The following is a 25465-nucleotide window of genomic DNA, read 5'->3' as shown; positions in this document are numbered from 1 at the left end:
ACAACTTTGCCTGGGTAAATGCATAGAATCATAAAGACAGAAGGGACCCTGAGGATCATCTAGTCCAGCCCCCTGCAATGCAGGAATATGCCACAGTCCCATATGGGGATCGAACCTGCGACCTTGGTGTTATTAGCACCATGCTTTAACCAATTGAGCTATCAACCTGAGAGCCACATTCCCATATGGACAACCTTCTGGGGTCCATATGCTCATGATGGGCAGGGCCACAAGCAAAAGTGAAGGGAACAATGAGTTTGAATTTCACCTTTGGGTAGAGGAGGTTTGTTTCTACACACACTCGTGTATCCTCTCCGTCCTCCATCCAGGCCAACAAGAAGCACGAACAGAGTGCAAGCACACTTTCTAGCTAGGCATAAACACCTAAAGGGGGTTCAAAGCAGCATTGGAGAGGGGTCGATTTATCTGGGTTTAGGTTCTGCCTAAGATCAGAACTCCTCAGTTGGGAAGGCTACATACACAGCCTGGAGGTCAGGGCTCTTGTAATCTTAACAATTGGGCAAAAGAAGGAATTTTGGCACCTGCGTCCCTGTAGAGGTGAGAAGAGTCTGTAAAGACTTTTTAATATTGTTTTGCAGATGGATGAGTGTATGTGCAAATCAAGGCACTTTCCAAAATTAGAGTATGTAGGCTTATGCCGAATATATTTTTGTCTCCGCTCTGCCATTAGATTCAATATGAGGAGGGGAATCACACCCAAAATGCCAGGGAGACTTAGGTCACCCGAAAAGCACCCCATCTCTTGAGCATCCTGTTTTGTTGCAGGGAGATTAGCTGATGTTGGCTATTTAATAAGCATCCATTCTGATGGTTTGTGGGGACATGAGATATCATTGGGTCAAAGCAAGTGTTATGACACACTGTCCAATGCATTTTCCTGTCACTTTCCTTATCACAAAAAGTCTGATATGGGGGTGGGGAGAATGATGGCCAAGGTTTGCCAGTCAACTATAATTCCACAATGTGAATTTGCTGGAATGTGATTCAAAATAACGACAGTCCAGAAGCACTTACAGCTCCTCCCCTCCAATCTGACAGTCCTGGTGATACTCGTCCAATTGTGTATTTTCATTAAGCTCAGTCAGTTCCACGGGAACAGAGGTGAGGAGTCTCAATCAGTCAGGGGTCAGCAAACTTTTTCAGCAGGGGGCCGGTCCACTGTCCCTCAGACCTTGTGGGGGGCCGGACTATATTTTGGAAAAAAAGAACAAATTCCTATGCCCCACAAATAACCCAGAGATGCATTTTAAACAAAAGGACACATTCTACACACTGATTCCCAGACCGTCTGCAGGCCGGATTTAGAAGACGATTGGGCCGGATCTGGACCTCGGACCTTAGCTTGCCTACCCATGCTTGGTAGTGCAGTTCCTGGGATCTTTCATGGTTCAGCTTTCAAAGGCAGGTTTCACCCGTCACTGCTTGAACCTTAAGCTGCTATGAAAGGATTTGGAAGAAATGCCTGATGGCATAATTAGTAGAAGACTGGTATAAATTCCAGTTTTCTTGAAAAATGCAAATTAAAAATCACATGTAGTGACACCAGTGTGAGTCCTGCCCCTCCAACCCACTGGCCTATCTTTAAGTTTCTATCCCAGGTAAATTGCTGTCCTGATAGTGACTTGCTTTGGCCTTTTGTGAATACCTTCTTAAAATTCTGCTGGTGTGATTTGCCTGTATCTTGAAACATTTGCCAGGGCAGCTAGAAGGCTACTGATGTGCTCATCTGGGAGCCTGTGAGTCTGCTTCTATCGTCGTGTCTTGTGTGAACCATGGTGTTTTCATTCCTAAGGGTCTGGTGATCTCCTCTGGAGCTCTAGAAATTAAATCTCATTGTGGGCTTGTGTCTCTTAACATGCATACAGAGAAACACGTGCATACATGAATGAATGTTTAAACCTGCGCATGTTTAAAGAACTTACTTTCCCCCAAAGAATCCTAGGAACTGCTGTTTACCCCACACAGAGTTATGATTCCCAGCACTTCTAACAAATTACAGTTTCCAGGATTCTTGGAGGGCTTTAAATGTGTGCTTAGTTTTATGTGCTTTAAATGTGTGCTTAGTGTACCCCAGCATGTCACATTTCGCTGGAGACACATTTTGAACTGTTGGCAACAGATTGCAGGACAAAATCATGTTCCCCACCCCCAAACAATATGTTTAACCTAAGAAACAAAGGCTCTCCTGGCTTTTTAAACTGGGGAGGGCAGAGTAAGTCTTATGTGGTATTCAGCAGAAAAAGAACCTTCTGCAATGTATCGTATGGGGCAGTGCAGAGTTGGGTGGTATATAAGAAGTTGCCTTATTCAAGGTCAGTTTGTGTTATGTCTACTCTAACAGCTAGCAGCTCTCCAGAAACAAAGGCAAAGGTATCTCCTATCACCTGCTCTCTGAGCCTTTGAGCAGATGGTTCCAAGGGTTGAACATGGGACTGAGAATGAAAGGAACGGGGTTAACAATTGCGTCTAGACGGCAGAATGTTGGAGGGTATGCTCTTCTTGGAGACAAATGCCCTATTGCAGAGATGGGGAAGCTGTGACCCTCCAAATATGCTCTTCAGTCCCAGCCAAAATAGCCAACAGCCAGGGATGATGGGAGCTGCTGTGCAGTAACATCTGGAGGGCCGCCATCTCTCCATCCTTGCTTTGTCACATACCATCACTTTTAAGGGGTGGAAGAAAATAAACTGACCCCTCTCCTCCACCACACACACACACACACACACACACACACACAGAGCAAGGTCCTTCCTCATGCACCCAGGTTCATTCTGCTTCCATTTAATCTGAACAATTTGTGTGTGGACATCAGTAATGCAATTGTGCCATTGCTTCCAAGACATTGCCCCCCTCGCTTTCATTGGTGTCTTACCTTGGCTCAAGACAGAATGCATAAGGGTCCAAGGCAGTCTCCCCTTGGGGCGCTGTCTGGACCAGACATAATCCTGCATGACTTCTGTGTGGTTGCTATATTTTTGCCTTTCTATCCACCCAAGACTCCCATGAGGAGGAAATGAACTCCAAGTGACTCAGTGTTTCTCAAACTCATCTATGATTCAGGAGCTGGGGGAACATATTTTTAGCTTCTCCCTCTCTTTTAGATCCACTCCACCGGGTGCAAACATTTAATTATAATATCCAAATGTGTGTGTGTGTGTGTCAGTATACTTGAGAGCACAGGTGTCTGCCTGAAGACCCTTGCAGCTCCAAGCCTTGCCAAAAGAGATGGACAAAGAGAGAGTGGGCTGCAGCTGTTCCATCTGCTTCCTTTGTAATTACTCCTGATGAGTTGTGGTTTGGCATCCCGTGGGTGACTGACCTGGCAAAGAAGCCTGCCAGATGCGCTTGCTCTTTGGCATTCATTACTGAGTCCCTTACTGAATGGCAAAGTGGCCTGTTCACTGAGGAAATAGATCAGTAGGAGGACATGGAATTTCACATCATGCCTGGCTCCAGGAAGTAGCATGATACAGTAGACGCCAGGGCTTTGAAGCTACCAGGGATCTACAGAGGAGGTCAGCTGGATCTAGACCAGCTTTTCTCAACCTGTGGGTCCCCAGATGTTGTTGAACTACAACTCCCATCACCTCTAGCTAGCAAGGCCAGAGCTCAGGGATGATGGGAGTTGTAGTCCAACAACATCTGGGGACCCACAGGTTGAGGGCTGTTGATCTAGACAGAAACAAAAGTATTTGGCAGGGGTCAGCAATGTGCTGGCTGTTGGTCTCCAATGATGTCTCCAAAACGTAGATATTTCCTCAAAAAAATCACAGTGCACAAGAATACTGTTTGCTGTTCCCACTCAGTTCCTGTTTGCACTGGCTCATCTTACCAGCACTTTAGAAAAGCTTGCTGGATGAGGCCAAAGGCCCATCTTTTGCAGCAGCCTGTTCACACATACAGCCTTTTTAAACCTAAAGAAAAAAAGGGGGATGCAAACCCTCAATTCTTTCTCAAACCTAAAGACGTACAGTGGTACCACGGTTTAAGAACAGCCCTGTTTACGAACTATTCGGTATAAGAACCCCACAAAACCGGAAGTAGTGTTCCATTTAGTGAACTCTACCTTGGTCTACAAATGGAAGTTGAATGGTGGAAGGGCACCGGCGGCGGGAGGCCTCATTAGGGAAAACACGCCTCAGTTTAAGAACAGTTTTGGTTTAAGAACAGACTTCTGGAACGGATTAAGTTCGTAAACCGAAGTACCACTGTACACCCTTTCTTATCTGCAGTTTTCCAAACTTAAATACAACATGATGGCACACAGAGCATTTTTAAACCTCTCCTACATTGAACGTGCTCACATTTCACTGGATGTCAGGATTGGACACTCACTTTCCCCATCTGTTCTGAACAGAGGAGATGGAAAGAGCTTCTCTCTGTGAGTGAGTGCTGTGGTGGCAGATGTGGGTGACTTTCCCCCCATGGATGTAGCTGCTGAAATGCCTACACCATTTTGTGCTTCTATCTCTTTTTTCAGCTCTTAGGGCAAATCCACACTATAGATTTAAGGCATATTCAATGCATGTTTTAAAGCGCATGGCCTCCCCCAAAGAAACCTGGGAGATGTAGTTTCACCCTCACAGAGCTACAATTCTGAGCACCCTTAACAAACTACAGTTCCCAGGATTCTTCAGGGGAAGCCGCGTGCTCTAAATGTGCACTGAATGTGCTTTAAATGTGTGGCTTGGACCCACTCATATTTTGGAGAAAGATGTAGACATATGACTTGGCTTGCTTGCACTAGTCATTTGTCCGGGGGCTCCTCTGTGCACTCTGTTTGCATGCCATGTCTTCTCTTTGCTTTTTAATATGTCCTGCTAATAGTTTCTTGCTCAGAAACTCTCAAGATCCCCAAGCCAGCCCTGTTATCTGTGGTGAATACAGCAGAATCTCAGCACTATGGACCTCAGAGATACAGCCATAGGATGAGTCATAACTCAGTGGCATAGTACATGTTCTGCATGCAGAAAATCATAGGCTGAATCCAAGCATAGCTGTCAACTTTTCCCTTTTCCTGCGAGGAATCCTATTCGGAATAAAGGAATTTCCCTTCAAAAAAGGGAAACGTTGACAGCTATGAATCCAAGTTATCTGTAGCTAAAAGCAGCTGGTGAAAGAGTCAAAGTCAACATTACTAGGCTAGTCAGACCAGTGATTTTATACATTATAAAGCAGCTTCACAAATAAAAAGGTTTGCTGAGTTACTCCACCATAGCACAAATGGGATGCCGTTAACATATGTTTTGTGGTATGTGATGAACTTCTCAATATAAGTCTTCTCCTACTGAAAGATCCCGATAAGTTTAGCAGAATCTCTTGTTCAGGTAATTAGTAGCGTGCACTAAGATTAATAGAAATTCTATGGATTACATAACGCTCCTGGTTTTCTTCTATGGTGTCGTGATTTGGTATTTTTAATTGGTTCTGTAACAATTGTAAAATTTAATGACCGTGCAAAGTTTGTTTCCTTGACTTACAACTAAATTTGTATACAGTGGTACCTCAGGTTAAGTACTTAATTTGTTCCGGAGGTCCGTACTTAACCTGAAACTGTTCTTAACCTGAAGCACCACTTTAGCTAATGGGGCCTCCTGCTGCTGCCGCGCCGCTGGAGCATGCTTTCTGTTCTCATCCTGAGGCAAAGTTCTTAACCTGAAGTACTATTTCTGGGTTAGTGGAGTCTGTAACCTGAAGCGTATGTAACCTGAGGTACCACTGTAATGGCAAGTGGCCATATCGGATTAAGTGGGTGATTATGATGATGACACACAGAACCATAGAATCATGGAACTGTAGAGTTGTAAGGGACCACAGGGGTCATCTAGTTCAACCCCCTGCAATGCAGGAATATTTTTGCCCGATATGGGGCTCAAACCCACAACCCTGAGAGCCTCATGCTCTCCCAACTGAACTGTCCATGCAAATTACTAACCTAGTATTTGATGCCTGTCACCAGACTAAGCTAATGTGTCACCCCTAGTTTAGAGAAAACAGTAATGGCTACCCCCTCCTCCTTTCTAACTTAAAACCAGAACTTCTCTGTTTTTCATCAACTTCAGTGGATGCCTCCAAAATATCTGTTAACTAATGTTATGTTCTGGTCAAGTGCTTTTTTTCTGGGGGTACGCATACCCCTAAACATTTTGAGAATTTCTGTACTTTTGTCCATTTACTGTATTTATTTTCCCCGATTTGAACTATAAAATGGTAGTTTTCTTGAGTCAAAATGAGAGTACCCCTAAACATTTTTTTTTAGAAAAAAAGCACTGGATCCACACCTCCCTTCTTTTGAAGTGGAAGAATGGAGGCAAGGGAAAACATCAGATAAAATTCATTCTTTCCCCATTGTTATTGATTTATTTAAAACTTTGTCACCCTGCTCTTCAGCCCAAAAGCTGTGGAATTCCCTCCCCACAGGGGCATGTTGCATCTTATTTCATAGCTTTCAGCCTATGCTGAACACATACCTCTTTGCCCTGGCCTCAGACACCTGAGAGATTTTTAAGGCCCACCTATTCTTCTGATTGGACACGGGTGGTGCTGTGGGTTAAATCACAGAGCCTAGGACTTGCTGATCAGGTCGGCTGTTCGAATCCCCATGACGGGGTAAGCTCCTATCACTCAATCCCTGCTCCTGCCAACCTAGCAGTTCGAAAACACGTCAAAAGTGCAAGTAGATAAATAGGTATCACTCCAGCGGGAAGGTACGGTAAATGGCGTTTCCGTGCGCTGCTCTGGTTCGCCAGAAGCGGCTTAGTCATGCTGGCCACATGACCTGGAAGCTATACGCCGGCTCCCTCGGCCAGTAAAGTGAGATGAGCACCGCAACCCCAGAGTCATCCACGACTGGACCTAATGGTCAGGGGTCCCTTTACCTTTATTCTTTTGATTGTGTTTGTTTTAACTGATTTCAGTATTTTATTTTTGTCCTTTGTTACTCACCTTGGGACCTTATGATGAATAAATAATGCCACTCCTAAAGTGGCTTATAGTAATCAGGTGTAAAAGCTAAAAAGACACGACACACAAGGAAAAGGGGATGGGGAGGGAAGAGAAAACAAGAAAACTCAAGCACCAGTTCTCAGATTTACAAAGATCCTATAAGAACGGCCAATGAGGAAGACGAGACAAAAAGAGCTGGCATCTCAGCAGAGCCAATGGAGTGGCCCTGCTTCCCATCTTTCCCTGTGCTGCAACAGTCTGGTGATGACTGATAACAAAGCAAAGGTCACATAGTGTCTCTGGGATTTCCCCCCAGACCCTCAGAGCCATTGGTGTTCGCCCCACCTTGCTGCCTTCCAAAACCAGCTCTACCCATTTTTGCTCAATTCCCTTCCTATTGAAAACTACAGCCATTAATAGTCCCAGGAGCTGGAGTCACCCATTGACGTTTTTTTAAAAAGCCCAGATCCTAAGAGATGCTCCTGTATTTAATGTATTATCCCTGTTCAAGGTTTTAAGTGAAAGTGGCTTTGGTGAAATGCTGGTAAGATTAACTCTGCTCAGGATAATTTATGGCAAAACCCCTGGTATTGATTTCTCTTCTCTCTCTCACCCACCCTAACCTTGCAGTTTTTGCTCAGTGTAGCTTCCCACACAGATGTGTGCAGCGTGTCTTACTCACAGTCATATGATCTCAAACTGTGACTCACCTACTCCTCCGAATCTTTGGCTTTATCAAGCATGGCGAAGCACAGCCCTGCCAGTTTGCAAGATTTCTGCTCTTAACAGAAAACAGAGCACGCATATGAATACACCGTTGCCTCCCTTTCATAGCATAGATCATACATGTTCTTCAATGGATAAATGATCTCAAGGGGAATTTTTCAAATATTTGATTTGAAAAGCCTCTTCATAAATACAGTACCCTCCTCCCCTTAAAATCTACATCTTAGTCTTGGGAGCTAATTGTAATATTATATGAAATGCATGGCAACTTCTTTGTTTTTGCATTATATATGATGCCATATTAGGGATGGGAACACTGATTCTGTTTGCATCTAAAGGCGACTCCATCCATATGGAAACTGAAACACAGCCATCCTTCAGAATTCACACCTATCCAGATTTTGCAGTACAGTTCTCCCAACTGACCCTTTTTTTAAAAAAAGAAATGCATATACATTAGGGGAAAGTGTGCATAAGAATGAATATATTAGAAAATAATAACATACAAATATGCATTAGATTAGGGAAAATTGCTTACAGAAATGTATACATTAGTCAACGATAGGAATGGTGAGGTCTAATTCTGGTTCTCCCACTTTCTCATTTTTCGAACCATAAATTCAGTTTTCCACATTTCTGCAGCAATTATCCATAGATAGATAAAAAATAGATATAATTCTCAAGAACATGCATCACAATTTTAGTGTGAATTTCTCCTAGCACGCACATTTTTGTATGCAGTTTTGACTAATGTACACATTTTTGCAAGCAATTTCTCTTAATATAATGCATTTTTGTATGTTATTTTCACCAATAAATTCATTTTTATGCACACTTTTATGCACTTCTGACAGTCAGGAAAAATGAGAAAACATTTGTATCTACCCGCGCGTTTGATGGTTGAAATACACTGTTCTTGGCAACCCTGAAATCACTGGATAAGGTTATGTTTTCAACTGTAACTGTTTTTAGAAGGTTTTAATTGCTTTTAGAATGCTTTTTTATTGTCTTGTTTTGAATGTGTTTGCTACTCTAGGCTCCTTCAGGTGGAAGGGTTGGATATAAATTCCATAAATGGGGAGATTTTGGAATGGGTTTATGCAGTGGCGTAGCGTGGGTTGTCAGCACCCGGGGCAAGGCAAGTAATTTGCGCCCCCTAACCCGGTAGGGGCAGAGAGCTGCGAGTGTGAGAGCGCCCCCCCCCAGATGTTGCGCCCGGTGTGGCCGCCCCCCCTGCACCCCCCACACTACGCCACTGGGTTTATGTATTTCTGTGCTATCGTTTTAAATTAAGGAGTATATCTTTTGAACGTTTTCTGATTGGAACTTCTTTCTCTTTATTTTTCTAGATAATTTTTAAACAGCTGTGATTTCTCTCTCTCTCAATATTTACTCTAGTATATGGGCTGTATTGAAGTGTTGCAGTCAATGAGATCTCTGGATTTTGGCACTCGGACACAAGTTACCAGGTAAGTGGTTGAAGTTTGAAAATAGCAGCTTACTAAATAGTGAATCCTTTATTTTGCAGGTAGAAGTGATTGCTTTCCAATGACTTTTTAACATAGTCCTTTTTGTTCTGTTTGAGGCTACAATATCAGCTCACAGGGCCGGCCCTCTCATGAGGCGAGGTGAAGCAGTCACCTCAGGTAGCAGATCTGGCATCTGAGAAGCACATTGCACACCACCCGATTTTCTGTAGCCTCCTATTCCCTTGCTGGCTTCCTGGGCTGTCCTGGCAGCTCACAAAGTGTAGACATCAATAAATAAAAAATGCAGCCACGCGCATTTCACATTCTTTCACATTCTTATTTCTACTGTAATTTTCAAGAGGGTAAGAAAAGCAATAATCCTTTTTGGAAAAGTGGGAGAACTGGCTTTTAAAAAATCATTACTACAGTCAAAATGAAAGAGAGAGGGGGCCTTTTTGTTGGTGGCTCCTGGCTCTAGAATCTCTCCCTAGGGAGGCCTGCCTGGCACCCAGGTTCAAATTTTTCTGTTTTCACAGGCCTCTCATCTAATTTTAAGTCCCTGTGGTACAGTTGATAGTTGTAATATATGAACGTATCTGATAGCTGTTTTTGTTCTGCACTGTATGCACTATTTCATTGTGCCTATTTTGTATTTAGGTCTTTATGTTGGTCATCTCGAGATTATTGTGGTTGTATCAGAGCATGCTTTTATTTTCTTTTTATTTGCATTACACCTAGCGAAGATATTTTATGAGGTGTTTCATAAATATATATAAAACACCCTGCTTTTCCTTTAAGCCCTCTGTGGCACCATTGTGCGTCTCCCTCTTGGGACTAATAACAACTTGGCTGGTGGGGGGTGGAAAACTTTCATGCGGTCTGCGGGGGAGAAGAGTTTCATCAGCTATTTACATTTTAAAATAAAATAAATTGCACCCTTAATTGCTTCCATGCACTTAACATCACAACTAAAGGTAAAGGTAAAGGTACCCCTGCCCGTACGGGCCAGTCTTGACAGACTCGGGGGTTGTGCGCCCATCTCACTTAAGAGGCCAGGGGCCAGCGCTGTCCGGAGACACTTCCGGGTCACGTGGCCAGCGTGATATCGCTGCTCTGGCGAGCCAGAGCCGCACACGGAAACGCCGTTTACCTTCCCGCTGGTAAGCGGTCCCTATTTATCTACTTGCACCCGGGGGTGCTTTCGAACTGCTAGGTTGGCAGGCGCTGGGACCGAGCAGCGGGAGCGCACCCCGCCGCAGGGATTCGAACCGCCGACCTTTCGATCGGCAAGTCCTAGGCGCTGAGGCTTTAACCCACAGCGCCACCTGCGTCCCTTACATCACAACTAGCTTGGCCCTTAAAGGGAGGAAGAGAATCAGTGGTAACCACAATTAATAGCTGGCTAGTATGCTGATCCAAAGCTTGGGTAACCTTGAAAATCTCATTTAAAGACTTCTGTTGTACAGATTTCTGATATGCTTAGACATACTCTGTACAGGCTACATATGGTTCTTCTTCATGCCATGCCATGGAAGATTGTACCAAAATTCTATTTTTTCCCCTCAGACAACTCAACATTAACTTTATGCCATATGTACATCCGATGGATTCCAAACTGTTCTGTAATCCTTGTGACATTGGCCTTATCAGCTCCCCAGAGGTTGTGAATGATGATTTCTGAACACAAAAACCTAACCTTATAATAACGGAAACACCTCTTTTTCCAGTGAGACACAGTTTGGGAACATACATCCTATTGCATATCATAGAAGAACATTCAGAACTGATCAGAAAGAAAATGAGAGTTTTCAACTCTAGATCAGAGATTCTAATCTATCCCACTATATGGGTAGTAAAAACTCACAAATATTGTCACCTTCAGCCAAATCATCTAATGCGTCCCCATACTTAAACTGCATAGCCATGTGTTAGATTAATGTTAATAACATTCCATATTTTATTTAGCAGAAGGGGCTTGTTTCTGGAGCTAATTTCAGGCTGCTAATAGTTAGCAAGTATCAGGAAATAAAGCAGCACCTCTATTTGTCGTCTTGATCCTAGGTTTTATGCATTTCCAGTATATAGCCTGGTAATTGGTTATACCACATGGCGTTATATGGCAGACAGAATGTGTAGAAGAATTCAGGCATGCCCAGTATCCGATGGAACAGAAACTGCACCAAATGTTTGTGCTCTACTGCATATGTGATGCACAAAAAAGTTCTTTTCCACAAAAAATGCAAGCAACTGATGGGGCAGGGTGGGGTGGGAGGAAAGCAAGTGGATCAGAAGAAAATGACTTGTTGTCAACATTAGGCAACTATCCCAAGAATAGGAATTGAGAGAATCTGTCCATTTCAGTTTCTCAGTTTTTCATTTTTCCAATCTTAAATTCAGTTCTCATTTCCACATTGTTTTGCTTTCTTTTCTTTCTTTTTTTTAGAATTTTGCATGAAAATTCACCAGCATTTTAGTGCAAATTTCTCCTAATATACTTACGTTTGTATGCAATTTTGCCTAATATGCACATTTATACAAAGCATATAGTGCACTAATATAGTACACTTTTGTATGTTATTTCCAGCAATATATGCATTTTTATTCACACGTTACCCGAGTTACATGCATCTTTGTACACCTCACATGACTGGAGAACTGCATTGCTAAATTCAAAGGAGTGCAGATTTTGAAGGGCGGGTGTGTTTTGGTCCCCGTATTGTTTGGAATGTGTGCATGAAGTCTGTTCACTTAAATGGGAAGTGAATGAAATTTCTCCCTCGTCCTTAACCAAGAGGGATCTGTCCAGGCATCTAGACATGTAGCTGATGAAGCTGAGTGTCCACATTGTGATGTTCATATGAACTCCACTGAACAGATACTGAATGCTTCTTTTGATGTAGATGAGGATGTACATCTTCTTCCAAGACTTCTAGTCGTCGTAGATGCCTGGTTGCATGCAACTAGAAGAGGCTGACATTTACAATGGGCACCAGGCCATTTGAATCACTGCCCTGTTTTCTTCTGTTTTTGCATGCATGGTCTGGAAAAAAAAACCAGTCTAGAAAATACGTTTGGCTGCCCTTTTGTCTCTCAAGTTGCCACGCAGAACATATTATTGTGTCATGGTCTCTGTTTATATCACTACTATTTATCAAAGTGATATTAGAAGGGAAATGACTTTCAGTGGTTGGTGTTGAATGCATTTTGTTTACTAGGCTAGCAAGTCTCAGGCTTCAGCTTAGAAAGCCGCGAAGAGCCTGTAGCTAGATATTATTTCACTAATATATTGCCCACCACCAATCATACGAATGAATATCATAAAATGTCTCCATTGAGCAGGAAGCAATAAAGACAACCCATGGTTCCCTGAAGGCTATTTAAGCATGAACTACACTGTTCTGTATGTCATCTTGAGACGTCTATAACTTCCTCTGCAAACAGATTTTCTGCTGTACAGAAGCACAGATGTGGTATTCCTATGTTAAATCTAAGATTGGAATTAATTTCTCCTGTGTTTCACTTCCACATGTTGGAGGGGAATCTCATATGCCTTTCCTCTGAGAACAGGCATGCTTTCCTAGACTCTGGTCAGATAGGAGTGTGTCTTTCAAGATTCCAGTTTTTTCTCTGCTCCCCCCCCCCCAACCTTGGTGAAATTGATAGTGGCGTGAAGGATTCTGAGGCAACAGCTTCTTAATATTTTGACTTTTGGGCCACACAGCACAATTGTAGGAAATTGTCAGAGCAGTGACATCATTCAAAGGATTGCAGAGGGCAAGCAGGTTTCTCTCTCTCCTATTTTTCAGACCACATGTCATTAACCTATATATCTGATCATTGTGAAGAATATAAAAAACACCACAAAAGCTCTGAAAACAGTTGCTTTAGAAAGTTCATCTTCAATACATCCAGGAGCAGACCTTTGGACCTTTCTGTGAATTTCTTCCCACCCTCATGCTGTAACCTAAAACATTGTGTTTGGGTGAAAACATACACACAAAATAATGAGGGAGCAGGATCAGGAAGAAAAAGGAGAGAGGCAAGACTTAAAAAAAAAAAAAAAGAATTGCAAACTGATAGGGAAGTTAAGATTAGAAAGATAAGAAACTGAAATTGACATTCAGCCATACCTAACCTAAATCATGCAATGGTGACAAAGGATGCTATTTTACACCGCGGCCAAAGCACAGCAGTGGAAGACCCCCGTGCTTCCCGTAGGGCACTAAACCCTGCAGGCTCAGCTGCCTTTGCTTGTGTCCAAACTTAGGTGCAGGGGCCAGCAGCCTGGCAGGAAAGGGAAGGGTCATCACTTAGTAGCAGAGCATCTTCTTTATATACAGGATAGTCCCAGGCTCCATACACAGAATCTCCAGGTCTGGCTGGGAAAGATTCTCTCTTTGACGTTATGGAGGGCTGCGGCCAAGTCAGTGTAGATCTGGTTGGGTGATTCTTGGTAGGGTTGATGAGAGTTGTAGTTCAGCAATATCTGGAGGCCCAGAGGTTCCCAGCACCTGGTGTAAACAATACTTAAGCTAGAGGAACCAATGGTTTGATTCTGTAGGTAAAGGAAAAAGGTAAAGGGACCCCTGACCATTAGGTCGAGTCGTGGACGACTCTGGGGTTGCAGCGCTCATCTCGCTTTATTGGCTGAGGGAGCCGGCGTACAGCTTCTGGGTCATGTGGCCAGCATGACTAAGCTGCTTCTGGCGAACCAGAGCAGCACATGGAAATGCCGTTTACCTTCCCACCGGATCGGTACCTATTTATTTACTTGCACTTTGACGTGCTTTCAAACTGCTAGGTTGGCAGGAGCAGGGACCGAGCAACGGGAGCTCACCCCATCGCGGGGATTCGAACCGCTGACCTTCTGATCAGCAAGTCATAGGCTCTGTGGTTTAAGCTATGTTTTTGCAAGAGCTGCATCTGTTAGAAGGCCTGTGTCCAGGGTTATCCCTTACCACCTGCTAGGAGATATTACATATACAGTGGTACCTCGGGTTAAGAACTTAATTTGTTTTGCAGGTCTGTTCTTAACCTGAAACTGTTCTTAACCTGGAGCACCACTTTAGCTAATGGGGCCTCCCGCTGCTGCTGTGCTGCCGGAGCACGATTTCTGTTCTCATCCTGAAACAAGTTCTTAACCCGAGGTACTGGGTTAGCGGAGTCTGTAACCTGAAGCATATGTAACCTGAGGTACCACTGTATTTTGGTGTCTGGGATGCTGGATTAAGGAGGACGAGGTGGGGCAACACCTGTTTGCACATTCCACTGCACTTGTGGATACATATCCAATATACACAGGGGTTCCTAGTCATGACAGTGGTATATCTTGCTTCCAACCAAGGAATCTCCTTTGTCAGATAGGAGTGGGTGCCCAAGGACACATAGTGAAGGATGGTATCCCCAGCAAGAGACAAACAATGGAAAGAAGAATCCAGTGGGTAGGGTGGGCTAGATTTCTTTTGCATTTCCAACATCAATAAAGAAGATGCAGAAATGGGTGGAAGACTGTGCCTAGTTATTAAAAGAGGCTTCTGCATTAAAGCCGAAGCAATGCCTTTGAAAATGAATTGTTACAAGCTTAAGTCATTAAAGCTCCCATTCAGCCTTAATGGACTGCTCATACTTGGCAGTCGGAAGCTTTTTGCTGTTGCACTTAACTTATGCATATTGTTAAGTTTGCAACAACAACAAAAACGGATTGCATACCCAACACTTAAATAAACATTTCACATTTGCTTTCTACCATACAGTGGTAGAAGCAAGCTCTATCTCATTCTGGAAAGCAAAAAGAAGTGAAGGTAAACATTCAGTTGCCGCTTACACATTGGAACACTCCTAAATAATTTTAAAACTTCTGTGTGTTGTAGTATATATTCTTACACACCACCCCAATCTCCATGAGTTGTGTGACGTTCCAGGGGTTCCAGGTGCTTACCCAGGGTTGTGCTTCTGTTGGGAAGATAAGGCACAGCAGTGGCTAGCGTCTTTAAAAAGTATGGTTTATTAACATATTTACACCTAAAGGTAAAGGTAAAGGAACCCCTGACCATTAGGTCCAGTCGTGGCCGACTCTGGGGTTGCGGCGCTCATCTCGCTTTATTGGCTGAGGGATCCAGCGTACAGCTTCTGGGTCATGTGGCCATCATGACTAAGCCGCTTCTGGCGAACCAGAGCAGCGCACGGAAACGCCATTTACCTTCCCGCCGGAGCGGTACCTATTTATCTACTTGCACTTTGATGTGCTTTCGAACTGCTAGGTTGGCAGGAGCAGGGACCGAGCAATGGGAGCTCACCCCGTGGCGGGGATTCGAACCGCTGACCTTCTGATCGGCAAGTCCTAGGCTCTGTGATTTAGCCCACAGCACCACCTGCGTCCCCCGCGTTACACCTAGATGCTTGCAATTGGGGGGTATGGAGTATCCTGGAACAGGGCAAGGCTGGGTGCCTGGAATCCTGAGCAGAAGCATTGTAATGTATTATTGCAAGTCTCACTTGTATACAACTGCAAGTAAGAAGGGCTGTCTACATGCAATAGTGGAGTCAAGAGAGTCAGTGTGTGCATAAACTCTATGTAGATTTTAACCTGATCATCTTTTGCTTGAGGAGGGGGCCTGCCACTACAATGCCAATTCTCTTTCTTTCTGTTACATGTATATTTCATGCACATAGCTTGAACAGCTGCATAGGACTTAATGCACAGACTATCATTGCAACCTGTGGCACTCCTACATTTTAATACCTGCTGTGGATACCCTAGGCCAGGCATAGGCAAACTTGGCCCTCCAAATATTTTGAGACTACAATTCCCATCATCCCTGACCACTGGTCCTGTTAGCTAGGGATGATGGGAGTTGTAATCCCAAAACATCTGGAGGGCTGAGTTTGCCTATGCCTGGCCTAGGACTAGTATAATATACACCAGTATTTTTTACAAGTGTCACAAAACCACATACAATTCAGTATGTGTTCATTGCAGTACAATTCTGTATTCCCGGAAGAGAGCACCATTGAGTTCAATGGGCTTTACTCCTGGGCCAATTTGTTTGGATTACATGCTTGGACATAGGGCGCTAATCCTTTCCGGCTAGTCTCAGGGGCAAGAGAATATCCAATCTATTCCTGTTTGGGACAGATCTTTGGGAACATAACACTTGTAAGCAACAACTCTTGGTCTAGTAAAGACAGCTATAAAAACGGCTATAAAAGGCTGTAAAAGGCTATAAAAGGTTTGTAATCCAGGAGGGTTCACGGAGGAGAAGTTGTTACAGCCGCCATCTTGTTTTCTCAGCCCGTGGTTGCTACTCTTGGTTCTATGTTTCGTACTGTGTTGTTTTTGTAAAAGAATTTGGAAACCAAAATAAGATTTAAAAGTTAGCATGCACTTGATCTGGCTGTCCTCCTTTTATTAGTACACAGTTCATGATTTTTCTAAATCGTTTTGTTTGGTTTCTCTCATGTTCTGTCTTGCTGACAGTAGTTTTGGGACCTTTACGGGATAACAAAGTTGGGATCTATACCTTGTTGGATAGCTACATTAAACCTTGAAAGCAGCTAGGCAAAACCGCTAGAGTTAGAAGGCATCTGAAATTGTGGGGCTAACTGGATAAGGCTGATTTTATCTTGATGATTAGACTTTCTACTTTGTCAATACATACAATCCCTTTCTGTTCTGCGGGTGAAGGAAGGGCCTCAGATGCTTAAAATCGAATCTTCAACAGCATTCTTGTTCACTTACATCAGCCCACCTCCTTGCTCCCAGCCTCATTTGGAGAAACAATAAACAAAGTGGGCCAGTGTTCGTTGCAAGATTGCCTCTCCTCCTCAACAAAATTCTTTTTTCTGGACGGTCTAGAAGACCGCAGGCTCAGGGGCTGGCAAGTTCCTTGACACCCAAAAGAGTTTCAGATGCTTTTAGCATGAAATGGCTGGTTTCATGCAGTTTCAGGGCAATAAAAGTAACAAATTCCTCATATGCTGGATAAAATCAAATTGGTTTTGCGATTTCCACCTCTGTGTGTAATTGTCAGGCTCAGTCCAATGCTATATAGACAATTTAAACAGATGGGGGAAGGCAAAACAGAACTGTGTCAAGGGCTCAAGGCTAATTCATAAATGCCTAAAAGAGGATCCCCCCCCACCTGACCTAGAGACAACAGGGTGGGTGGGTGGGTGGGTGGGTGTGTACACATTCAAGGTTTCCCAAAGTAACCAACACATCAGCTTGTATGTATATATCTGTTTGTCTGTCTTTCTACCTACAGTATTGCAATTACAAAAAGAAAACAATACAGAACAGTTACAGTTGCCCTTGGTAATTGCAATATATTGTTCTTGCCTGAAAGTGATACCAGTTGACAAAATAGAGCAGTGGTAATAAAGACAAGCTGTGTTTCCTTAGCTGATCAATGGGATACATTGCTATATCTTAATAGAGAAGTATAGAGAGGAATTTAGTGGCGGTTTCTCTTCTTTTCTTTTTTAAAGGTGCTTTTCATGAAGGGGCTATCCACATGTAGTTTTTGCCTCACTCTTTCCAGGCATAGGTCTGTCTGTGCACTTGTCTTCTTACTTTATTTTTTGGTCCTAGAGCTTTCCTTGTGAAAACCAGCACTCTTTAAAGCTGAAGGGCAACAAACAACAAGCCCTAAGTCCATATGTGTCAGTAAAGGAATTCCAGACAATCAGGAATTTCACATCACCTGAGATCTTTGCACAAAGCTCTGCTCCACATTCTGCCATTCTCTGAGATTAGGTCGGTAGGATGTGGACAGAGCCTTCTTGGTGGTGGTGGAACTTATGCGTTGGAACTGCATTCCCTAAGAGGTGGGTTTAGTTATTTGTTAGATTTCTCACTAAAAAGTCCCAGGGTGAGTTGCAACAATATTAAAATAGATGGTGAAAACTAACCTCTCCTATCAGGCTTTCTTTGAAGACAAAGCTACTGTTTTTATCCCTTGATTGCTGCTGCTTATTCATGTTTATAGTCATATCTTTGCCATTTTGATCATGTTGCTTGTGGGGACAGCTTCAGGGTTTGAGGTGGCCCCTGTGCGAAGTGCCCTCTGGTGGGAACCATCTACAGTGGTGCCTCACAAGACGAAAAGAATCCGTTCTGCGATTCTCTTCGTCTAGCGGTTTTTTCATCTTGCGAAGCAAGTCCATTGACGGCTTAGCGGATTAGCGCTATTAGCGGCTTTTAGCGGCTTATCAGCTTAGCGGATCAGCTGATAAGCGGCTTAGAAAAAGGGGGGGGGAGGAAAAGAAAGTCGGAAAAACTCGCAAGACATTTCGTCTTGTGAAGCAAGCCCATAGAGAAATTCGTTTTGCGAAGCGCCTCCAAAACAGAAAACCCTTTCGTCTAGCGGGTTTTTCGTCTTGCGAGGCGTTCGTCTTGCGGGGCACCACTGTATATCAGTGGCCCTTTTATAGCTTACTTTGTGGCAGTGCTGGATGACTGGGGCCAGGAGCTACTATTTTCATTTTCCACACTGCCCTCATGTAGGGTTGCCATACACCTGGAATTTTCCAGACATATATAGAATACTGCAGCCACCGCAAGCAGTGTCCGGCTGGAAATTGACAAAATGTCTGGGCAAATTTGGACATAGGCAGCCGATGTTGAGCAGTGTCGTTTTTGCCAATTTTCCTCAGAAATAGCTCAAAAACGTCCAATTTCTTTGCGATTTTGCAATATCTTTGGATTTTCAATTTTTTGAAATATGGCAACCCTACCCTAATGTATGGCGCTGTGGGTTAAACCACAGAGCCTAGGACTTGCTGATCAGAAGGTCAGCAGTTCGAATCCCTGCCACGGGGTGAGCTCCTGTTGCTTGGTCCCTGCTCCTGCCTACCTAGCAGTTCGAAAGCATGTCAAAGTGCAAGTAGATAAATAGGTACCACTCCGGCGGGAAGGTAAACGGGGTTTACGTGTGCTGCTCTGGTTCACCAGTAGCAGCTTAGTCATGCTGGCCACATGACTCGGAAGCTCCCTTGGCCAATAAAGCGAGATGAGCGCCGCAACCCCAGAGTCGGCCACGACTGGACCCTAACGACGACTACCCTAACGTAGTACCACTTCATGGCATTGCGAACCCAGAAACGTTTTCAAAGGGGGCCACAGGGGCCCTGGCAGTACCCAAGGAACCCAGGTGCTGTTGGCAGGATGGCTTGATTGTATGTCTGTTGTCTTTTTTTTATTTATTCTTTATACAACAACACCTTGGCAGCCAGGCATCCAAAAAGAAACATAAATGTTAACATAGCATCTTTAGTAGATACTTTTATGTGGGCCTTTATGTTAAAAAGCAAATACTTTGGTACTATTGGTGCAGTACTACGATTCACTATTTGATGATTGGTATACATGGCATTTCTGATCGAATGAACTGCTCTCAGGAGGTTAAAGATGAAGCAGAGGTTGTGTCTGTGCTGATTTTTTTTATTTTCTTTTAAGATCACAGGTGCCAAAGCAACTTAAATACCATGCCAGGAAAAGCATGTTTCATATTTTATCTTTATTTTTGCATCACTTGGCTTCTGCTAGTTATAATTGCCTCAGTCCCCTGCAAACCTTATGTAGCCAGCCCTCTGCTTTCTGAAATATCACTGTGCATAGCTTACATTTCTAAGCCTGTAGTTCCTGAAGCCATAAGAGCTAGAAATGGCATAACAGCCCTATAAAATAGGCCAGTATTACCTCAGTATCACAGAAAGGAGTGAGAAAGAGAGAGGCTTCTTAACTGAGAGGAAAGATTTGAACTCAAGACTGCCTAGTTCATGGTTCAGTCTTTACGTTAGGTCTCTTGAGATGGCCAAAATTCTTTCATGGGGGTAAAGGTTTTGGGCTATTCAGCAAAGCATTTTCCACTGGACAATATAAATAATGGGGACCACTTGGTAACAAACTTTGACCTCCCACTGGGGGGAAAATTACTGGAGTGGGTAGCTGTTCCTGAAGTCCTGCTATTTTTTTCACATTCAAGAATGAGAACCCTTGTTATTGTATTTGCTTTGGACTTATTCATTCTACCCAGAGGGTCTTTGGGCAAAGCAGCTGAGCATTCATTTATTGCCAAATTTCAGTTTGCCCCTCATTCCCCCCCCCCCATTTCATTCATCTTCTCAGTGTGCTTTCCTTACATGAGAGGCCAGTCTGTTTTATTCACTGTTGGGCCCTTGTATATGCTTGGAAGAAGAGTTCCCGCATCCTTATAAAGGCCAATTTAGTAGCTAGGAGCTTGGCAAGAACTTTTTCTCTGATTAATTGCTCGCGAGAAGGGAGTTGAAATGAATTTAAAATAATAATCAATAATTTACTTATATCCTGCTGTCCTTCTGCAAGGACTAAGAATGGCATCCAGAACATAACCATAAAATCATACTATACAATCAATTAAAAAATGCAAGTAAAACAGTTTCTAAGAGCAATATCAAAATGCAATCAGCTCTTAAAGCAAAGGAAAACACAAACATAGCAGCAGCAGCAAAGTTAAAAGTTGTTATATAATAAATCTGCTACAAGCAACAATAGAGTCCACTGAAATAAAAGTGTATTCAGTTTTGGTAAAAGACAGTGAGGGAGCCTGGTGAATATCATTTTGGAGGACAGTACAATGTTGTGATAGCATCACCAAGAATGCTCTGGTGGAATCTACACAAATTTCCCCAATTTTATTTGTATTGGTCATTGAAACTCTGGCCAATGTAATTAGAGAAGATGGAAATATAAAAGGAATAAGCAATAAAGGAAAAGAGAAAATGAGCTTATTTGCAGATGACACCTTGCTGACAATTGAAAATCCGTTGGAAAATATTCAGGTGTTAGAGGCACATTTGAAAAAAAAATTGGAGAAATAACAGGGTTGCAAATTAATTGGTCCAAATCAGAGATGATGATATTTAACTACAGTGAAGATGAAAAACGATTTTTTTTTTGAAGTAGATAAGAATAGACATAAAATTAAGAAATATAATAAAGTACTTGGGAATAAATATAACAAGAAATGCAGAACAACAGAATTTTAACAAACTAACGAAGGAAATTAAGGAAAAGCTGGATGAATATAAGAAAAAAGTTTTCATGCTTTTTTTTAAAAAAAAGCGTTTTAAAAGATACATTGAATTTTCCATAAGGCTCACCATCGCCATCTTGTGTCACATTGTATATTGCACTTAAACCGTTTTATTTGACATTGTATACCTGAGTCCTCTGTTTCTTGTGCTCACAAGAAGGGGTTGGACTATATGACCCATGAGGTCCCTTCCAACTCTACAATTCCACGATTCTATGCCAAATCTCCTGAGATGTCACAAAGAGCAGGGCGTCTGACATTTATCCTAATTCCCGGATAAACCTGTAACGGAACAAGTAGTCCTCTGGGTTACCTGTTTCTAGCTGCTGAGGGCTTTAAAGGCTAGAGCATGGGTAGGCAAACTAGGGGCTGGATCCGGCCCAATCGCCTGCTAAATCCGGCCCGTGGACGGTCCGGGAATCAGCGTGTTTTTACATGAGTAGAATGTGTCCTTTTGTTTGAAATGCATCTCTGGGTTATTTGTGGGGCATAGGAATTTGTTCATTCCTCCCCCCCCCCCAAAAAAAGTCCGGCCCCCCACATGATCTGAGGGACAGTGGACCGGCCCCCTGCTGAAAAAGTTTGCTGACCCCTTAGCTAGAGTCTGCACTTTGAACAGCCCAGAAGCATACAGGAAGCTAAAGTAACTAATGAACATAACATCGGAGTTATGCGCTAACCTGTGAGAGCCAAATAAAAATCTTGCTGCTGCATTTGGATTAGTTGACGCTTCTGGACTGTATTCAAAGGCAGACCAGTCTAGGGCGCAGGGTGTCACAGAAGCATGGATGACAAACCACACCTGCCTTCTCCAGGTACATCTTCAGCTAGCATTTCTACAGAAACTTATAAAAAAAGTCATCCTAGCAACTGCTGCAGGGACGCGGGTGGCGTTGTGGGTTAAACCACAGAGCCTAGGACTTGCTGATCAGAAGGTTAGCGGTTCGAATCCCTGCGATGGGGTGAGCTCCTGTTGCTTGGTCCCTGCTCCTGCCCACCTAGCAGTTCGAAAGCGCGTCAGAGTGCAAGTAGATAAATAGGTACCGCTCTGGCGGGAAGGTAAACGGCGTTTCCATGCGCTGCTCTGGTTCGCCAGAAGCGGCTTAGTCATGCTGGCCACATGACCCAGAAGCTGTACGCCGGCTCCCTCGGCCAGTAAAGTGAGATGAGCGCCACAACCCCAGAGTCGGCCATGACTGGACCTAATGGTTAGGATTCCCTTTACCTTTACCAGCTGCTGTCAGATAAGTATCCAGGAAAAGTGATGGATCAAGGAGTACCACTATCTTGTTAACACTCACATGCCACCAGTTTGTCACGTCCACTGCCTCAGAGCTGTGTGTCAATTTAGGAATGGACAAATCCATTGAAGTAGAGATAATCCACCAACCACAGCCTTGGGCAGCTAGCAGACGGGGCTTCTTGCTGCCTCATGCCTTGAATGAAAATAAAGGAAGTTCCGCTACTAATGACTAATTGACATTTCCTTGCTCTCGGGGTGGGGATTGTGTATGGGTCGTGTGTGTCCCGCCCCCCCCCCGTCCCCCACCAGCTACAATCCCCGGGAGACTTGCTGTATTTGCATCCCAGGTGTGCAGTGTCAAGGAGTCCCATGTGCTAGCTACTACAGGTGGCCGAATAACCTATTTTAAAAACATTTAAACATAATATTTTAGATTAACAGAGGGAGGGCTGTCTCATAAAGGAATCCACACAACTGGATTACAAAGTGGATCCATAATCTGATCTGGGTCATGATCACGCCTGGATTAAATCAGGTGCGTGTCCACTTCTGACTCTGAGTTTGGCAGATTCCTCCTACAGGTTGCATATTGGTAACTGCTCAGCCAGCCCAGGATAAAAAAACCTTAAAACATTCCTGGTCGCTAAACGTGTCTTTGTTTTAGCAGTCTCATTTAGGGTAGCAGTGGGGAAGTCTTTCAGTTGTTAGGCAATTAGGAGTCAAAAACACTTTTTGATCTACTGTAGGCACATCCAAATTCCATGTCGGGGGCCTAATTCAGCCCTCTGGTAGATTTAATCTGGCCCCTGTGGCAGTTTATTTTCTGTGGCAAAATCCCCCCAAAAAAGTTCAACTCCAATCCAAACTCAACAACTCCAATCCTAAAAAAAGGTCAACACTCATGTTCACTTCATCAAATCCAGCCATCTTTGAAAAAAGTTTGGGCACCCCTGATCTACTCAGAGATCTACCAAGATATCCCAAGCTGGATTGCAAGAAAAGCTATTCCACTCAAACAGTCACCCTTTGGATTCATGGAGACAGTGGCCTTTGGCAAGGCTAACTCCTTTTCTCCTTGCATAACTGTAATGAGGATAATTAAATGGTACATTGCATGCCAAAACAGAGATTCTGACTGATCTTATATCAGTGGTTTCGTTGTTGAACCATGGCGGCATCAGGAAGGGGAATGCAGCTTGTCATTTGACTATATGGTGTGTAATTTGCCTGTCTTTGATGTAGGTCATTAAGCGTGCAAGTGCTTTATTAGCCATCTGCTTCCCTCCCCTCCCTTCCCCCATCTGGACACAGAATCTTTAAAAGAGACATTCACTTAAATTGGGTTGGAAAGGGAATCTTATTAGAAGTTTTGGGTGTCCCCCCTCTCCCATTTCTACCCTTCCTTGCCAACAAATGTTTAAGGCAGCTTGAAATCAATCACACTTTCAAAATCTTCACAGCAACCCTGCAAGGTTGGTTATTCAGATAGATTGCGGTTGGTTCTCTAGGCTATCTATTGAGCTGCTTGATTAAACAAAGATTTGAGGCTGGAGATCCTGCACCCAGTTGTGCCATGCTTGCTACTAAACAACCATGGCTTTGTAAAAAGTAATATACGGTGAAATCCACCCCAAACTGGAAGTATTTTCATAGAATCATAGAATTGTAGAGTCAGAAGGGTCTCAACCCCCTGCAATGCAGGAATCTCAACGAGATCAAACATGACAGGTGGCCATCCAACCTCTGCTTAAAAACATCCCAGGATAGAAAGTTCAGCACCTCCCATGGGAGTCTGTTCCAGTGTCAAACAGCTCTTATGGTCAGAAAGTTCTTCCTGATGTTTAGTTGAATTCTCCTTTCTTGTAACTTGAATCCATTTGTTTGGGTCCCAGCCTCCAGAGCAGGAGAAAACAAGCCTATTCCATTCTCCATATGACAGCCCTTAAGATATTTGAAGATGGCTATTATATCTCCTCTCAGTCTCCTCTTTACCAGTCTAAACTTACCCAGGTCCTTCAACAATTCCTCATAAGGCTTGCTCTCCTAACCCTTGGTTATCTTGGTCACGCTCCTCTGCATACATTACAGCTTGTCAATATCCTTCTTAAATTATGGTGCCCAGAACTGGACAAAGTATTCCAGGAGTAAGGAAATGGATGCTTACCCCTTTCTTCAGGTGGGTGGCTGTTGCTACAAATGATACATTTATGTATTTATATTTTCATAAACTGTATATGCTGCAGAAAAAAACCTCAGAGACGTTTCTAACAAGGAGTGAAATCCCCAGAATTACTCCAAAGGTAGAGCTATGTTCGGTAGCTTTGATTTTTATATGATAAGTAGAGACAGAGTACAAAGTAAACACACAACTGCTTTAACACCCCACTGCATCACTACAACCAGTTTGGGAGAGGATAAAGTTTGCACAGTGGAGTGGAGAAATTTGTTTTAACGTTTCTTCGCATGTCTTGGACCAGCTGTCTTCCTTATTTCCTTACCCCCTACTGCAGCCCCTGGTTGCTTGCGAGAGGCAGGGGGCAAGTTCAGTGGCTGCAGTGACTAGTTTCTTTAGCACTGGCACTTGGGACAAATGTCCCACTCGCCCAAAGGCCGGCCGGCCATACCCTTGTAAGTTACTAACAGTTATTTTCTGGAAGGTGGTTGTGCTGAAGCCAAAAAAAGGGGGACTTAAATATTGAAAATAAGTATTCACTGTCTGAATCTGAAGCTAAGGCTGCATAAATAAACCACATTGCTCCATCATCAACTGTCTGTGCTATTTGTTCTTTCTCAAAGGGAAGCAATAAGTCGGCTGTGTGAAGCTGTACCAGGAACGCAAGGAGGCATAAAAAAGAGGAAGGTAAATATGGAACTCCTGGAAATTTACCATTTACTAGTATTTGCTTGTTTTAATATATTTAAGTTGAGAAGGCATCGAGCAATCAGACACAGGCTAATCCCAAAGCAGCAGCATTTCTAAAGCAACA

The 25465-nt window shown here is 43.4% G+C and overlaps 1 protein-coding gene across 1 annotated transcript in view; it reads left to right on the top strand.

Annotated features, from left to right (window-relative positions):
• SHC4 (SHC adaptor protein 4) overlaps positions 1-25465 on the top strand; it is a 55520-nt gene that overhangs the window by 8778 nt on the left and 21277 nt on the right. Inside the window, exons 3-4 of the mRNA XM_079953544.1 lie at positions 9091-9161; positions 25275-25338. Of these exons, the coding sequence (XP_079809670.1) occupies positions 9091-9161; positions 25275-25338 (135 nt within the window). The remainder of the gene's footprint in view (positions 1-9090; positions 9162-25274; positions 25339-25465) is intronic.

Source organism: Podarcis cretensis (assembly GCF_951804945.1).
Source record: "Podarcis cretensis genome assembly, chromosome: 14".
Lineage (NCBI taxonomy): Eukaryota > Metazoa > Chordata > Lepidosauria > Squamata > Lacertidae > Podarcis > Podarcis cretensis.
Note: the sequence above shows the minus strand (reverse complement) of the source record. Positions and strands in the feature narration are given on the sequence as shown.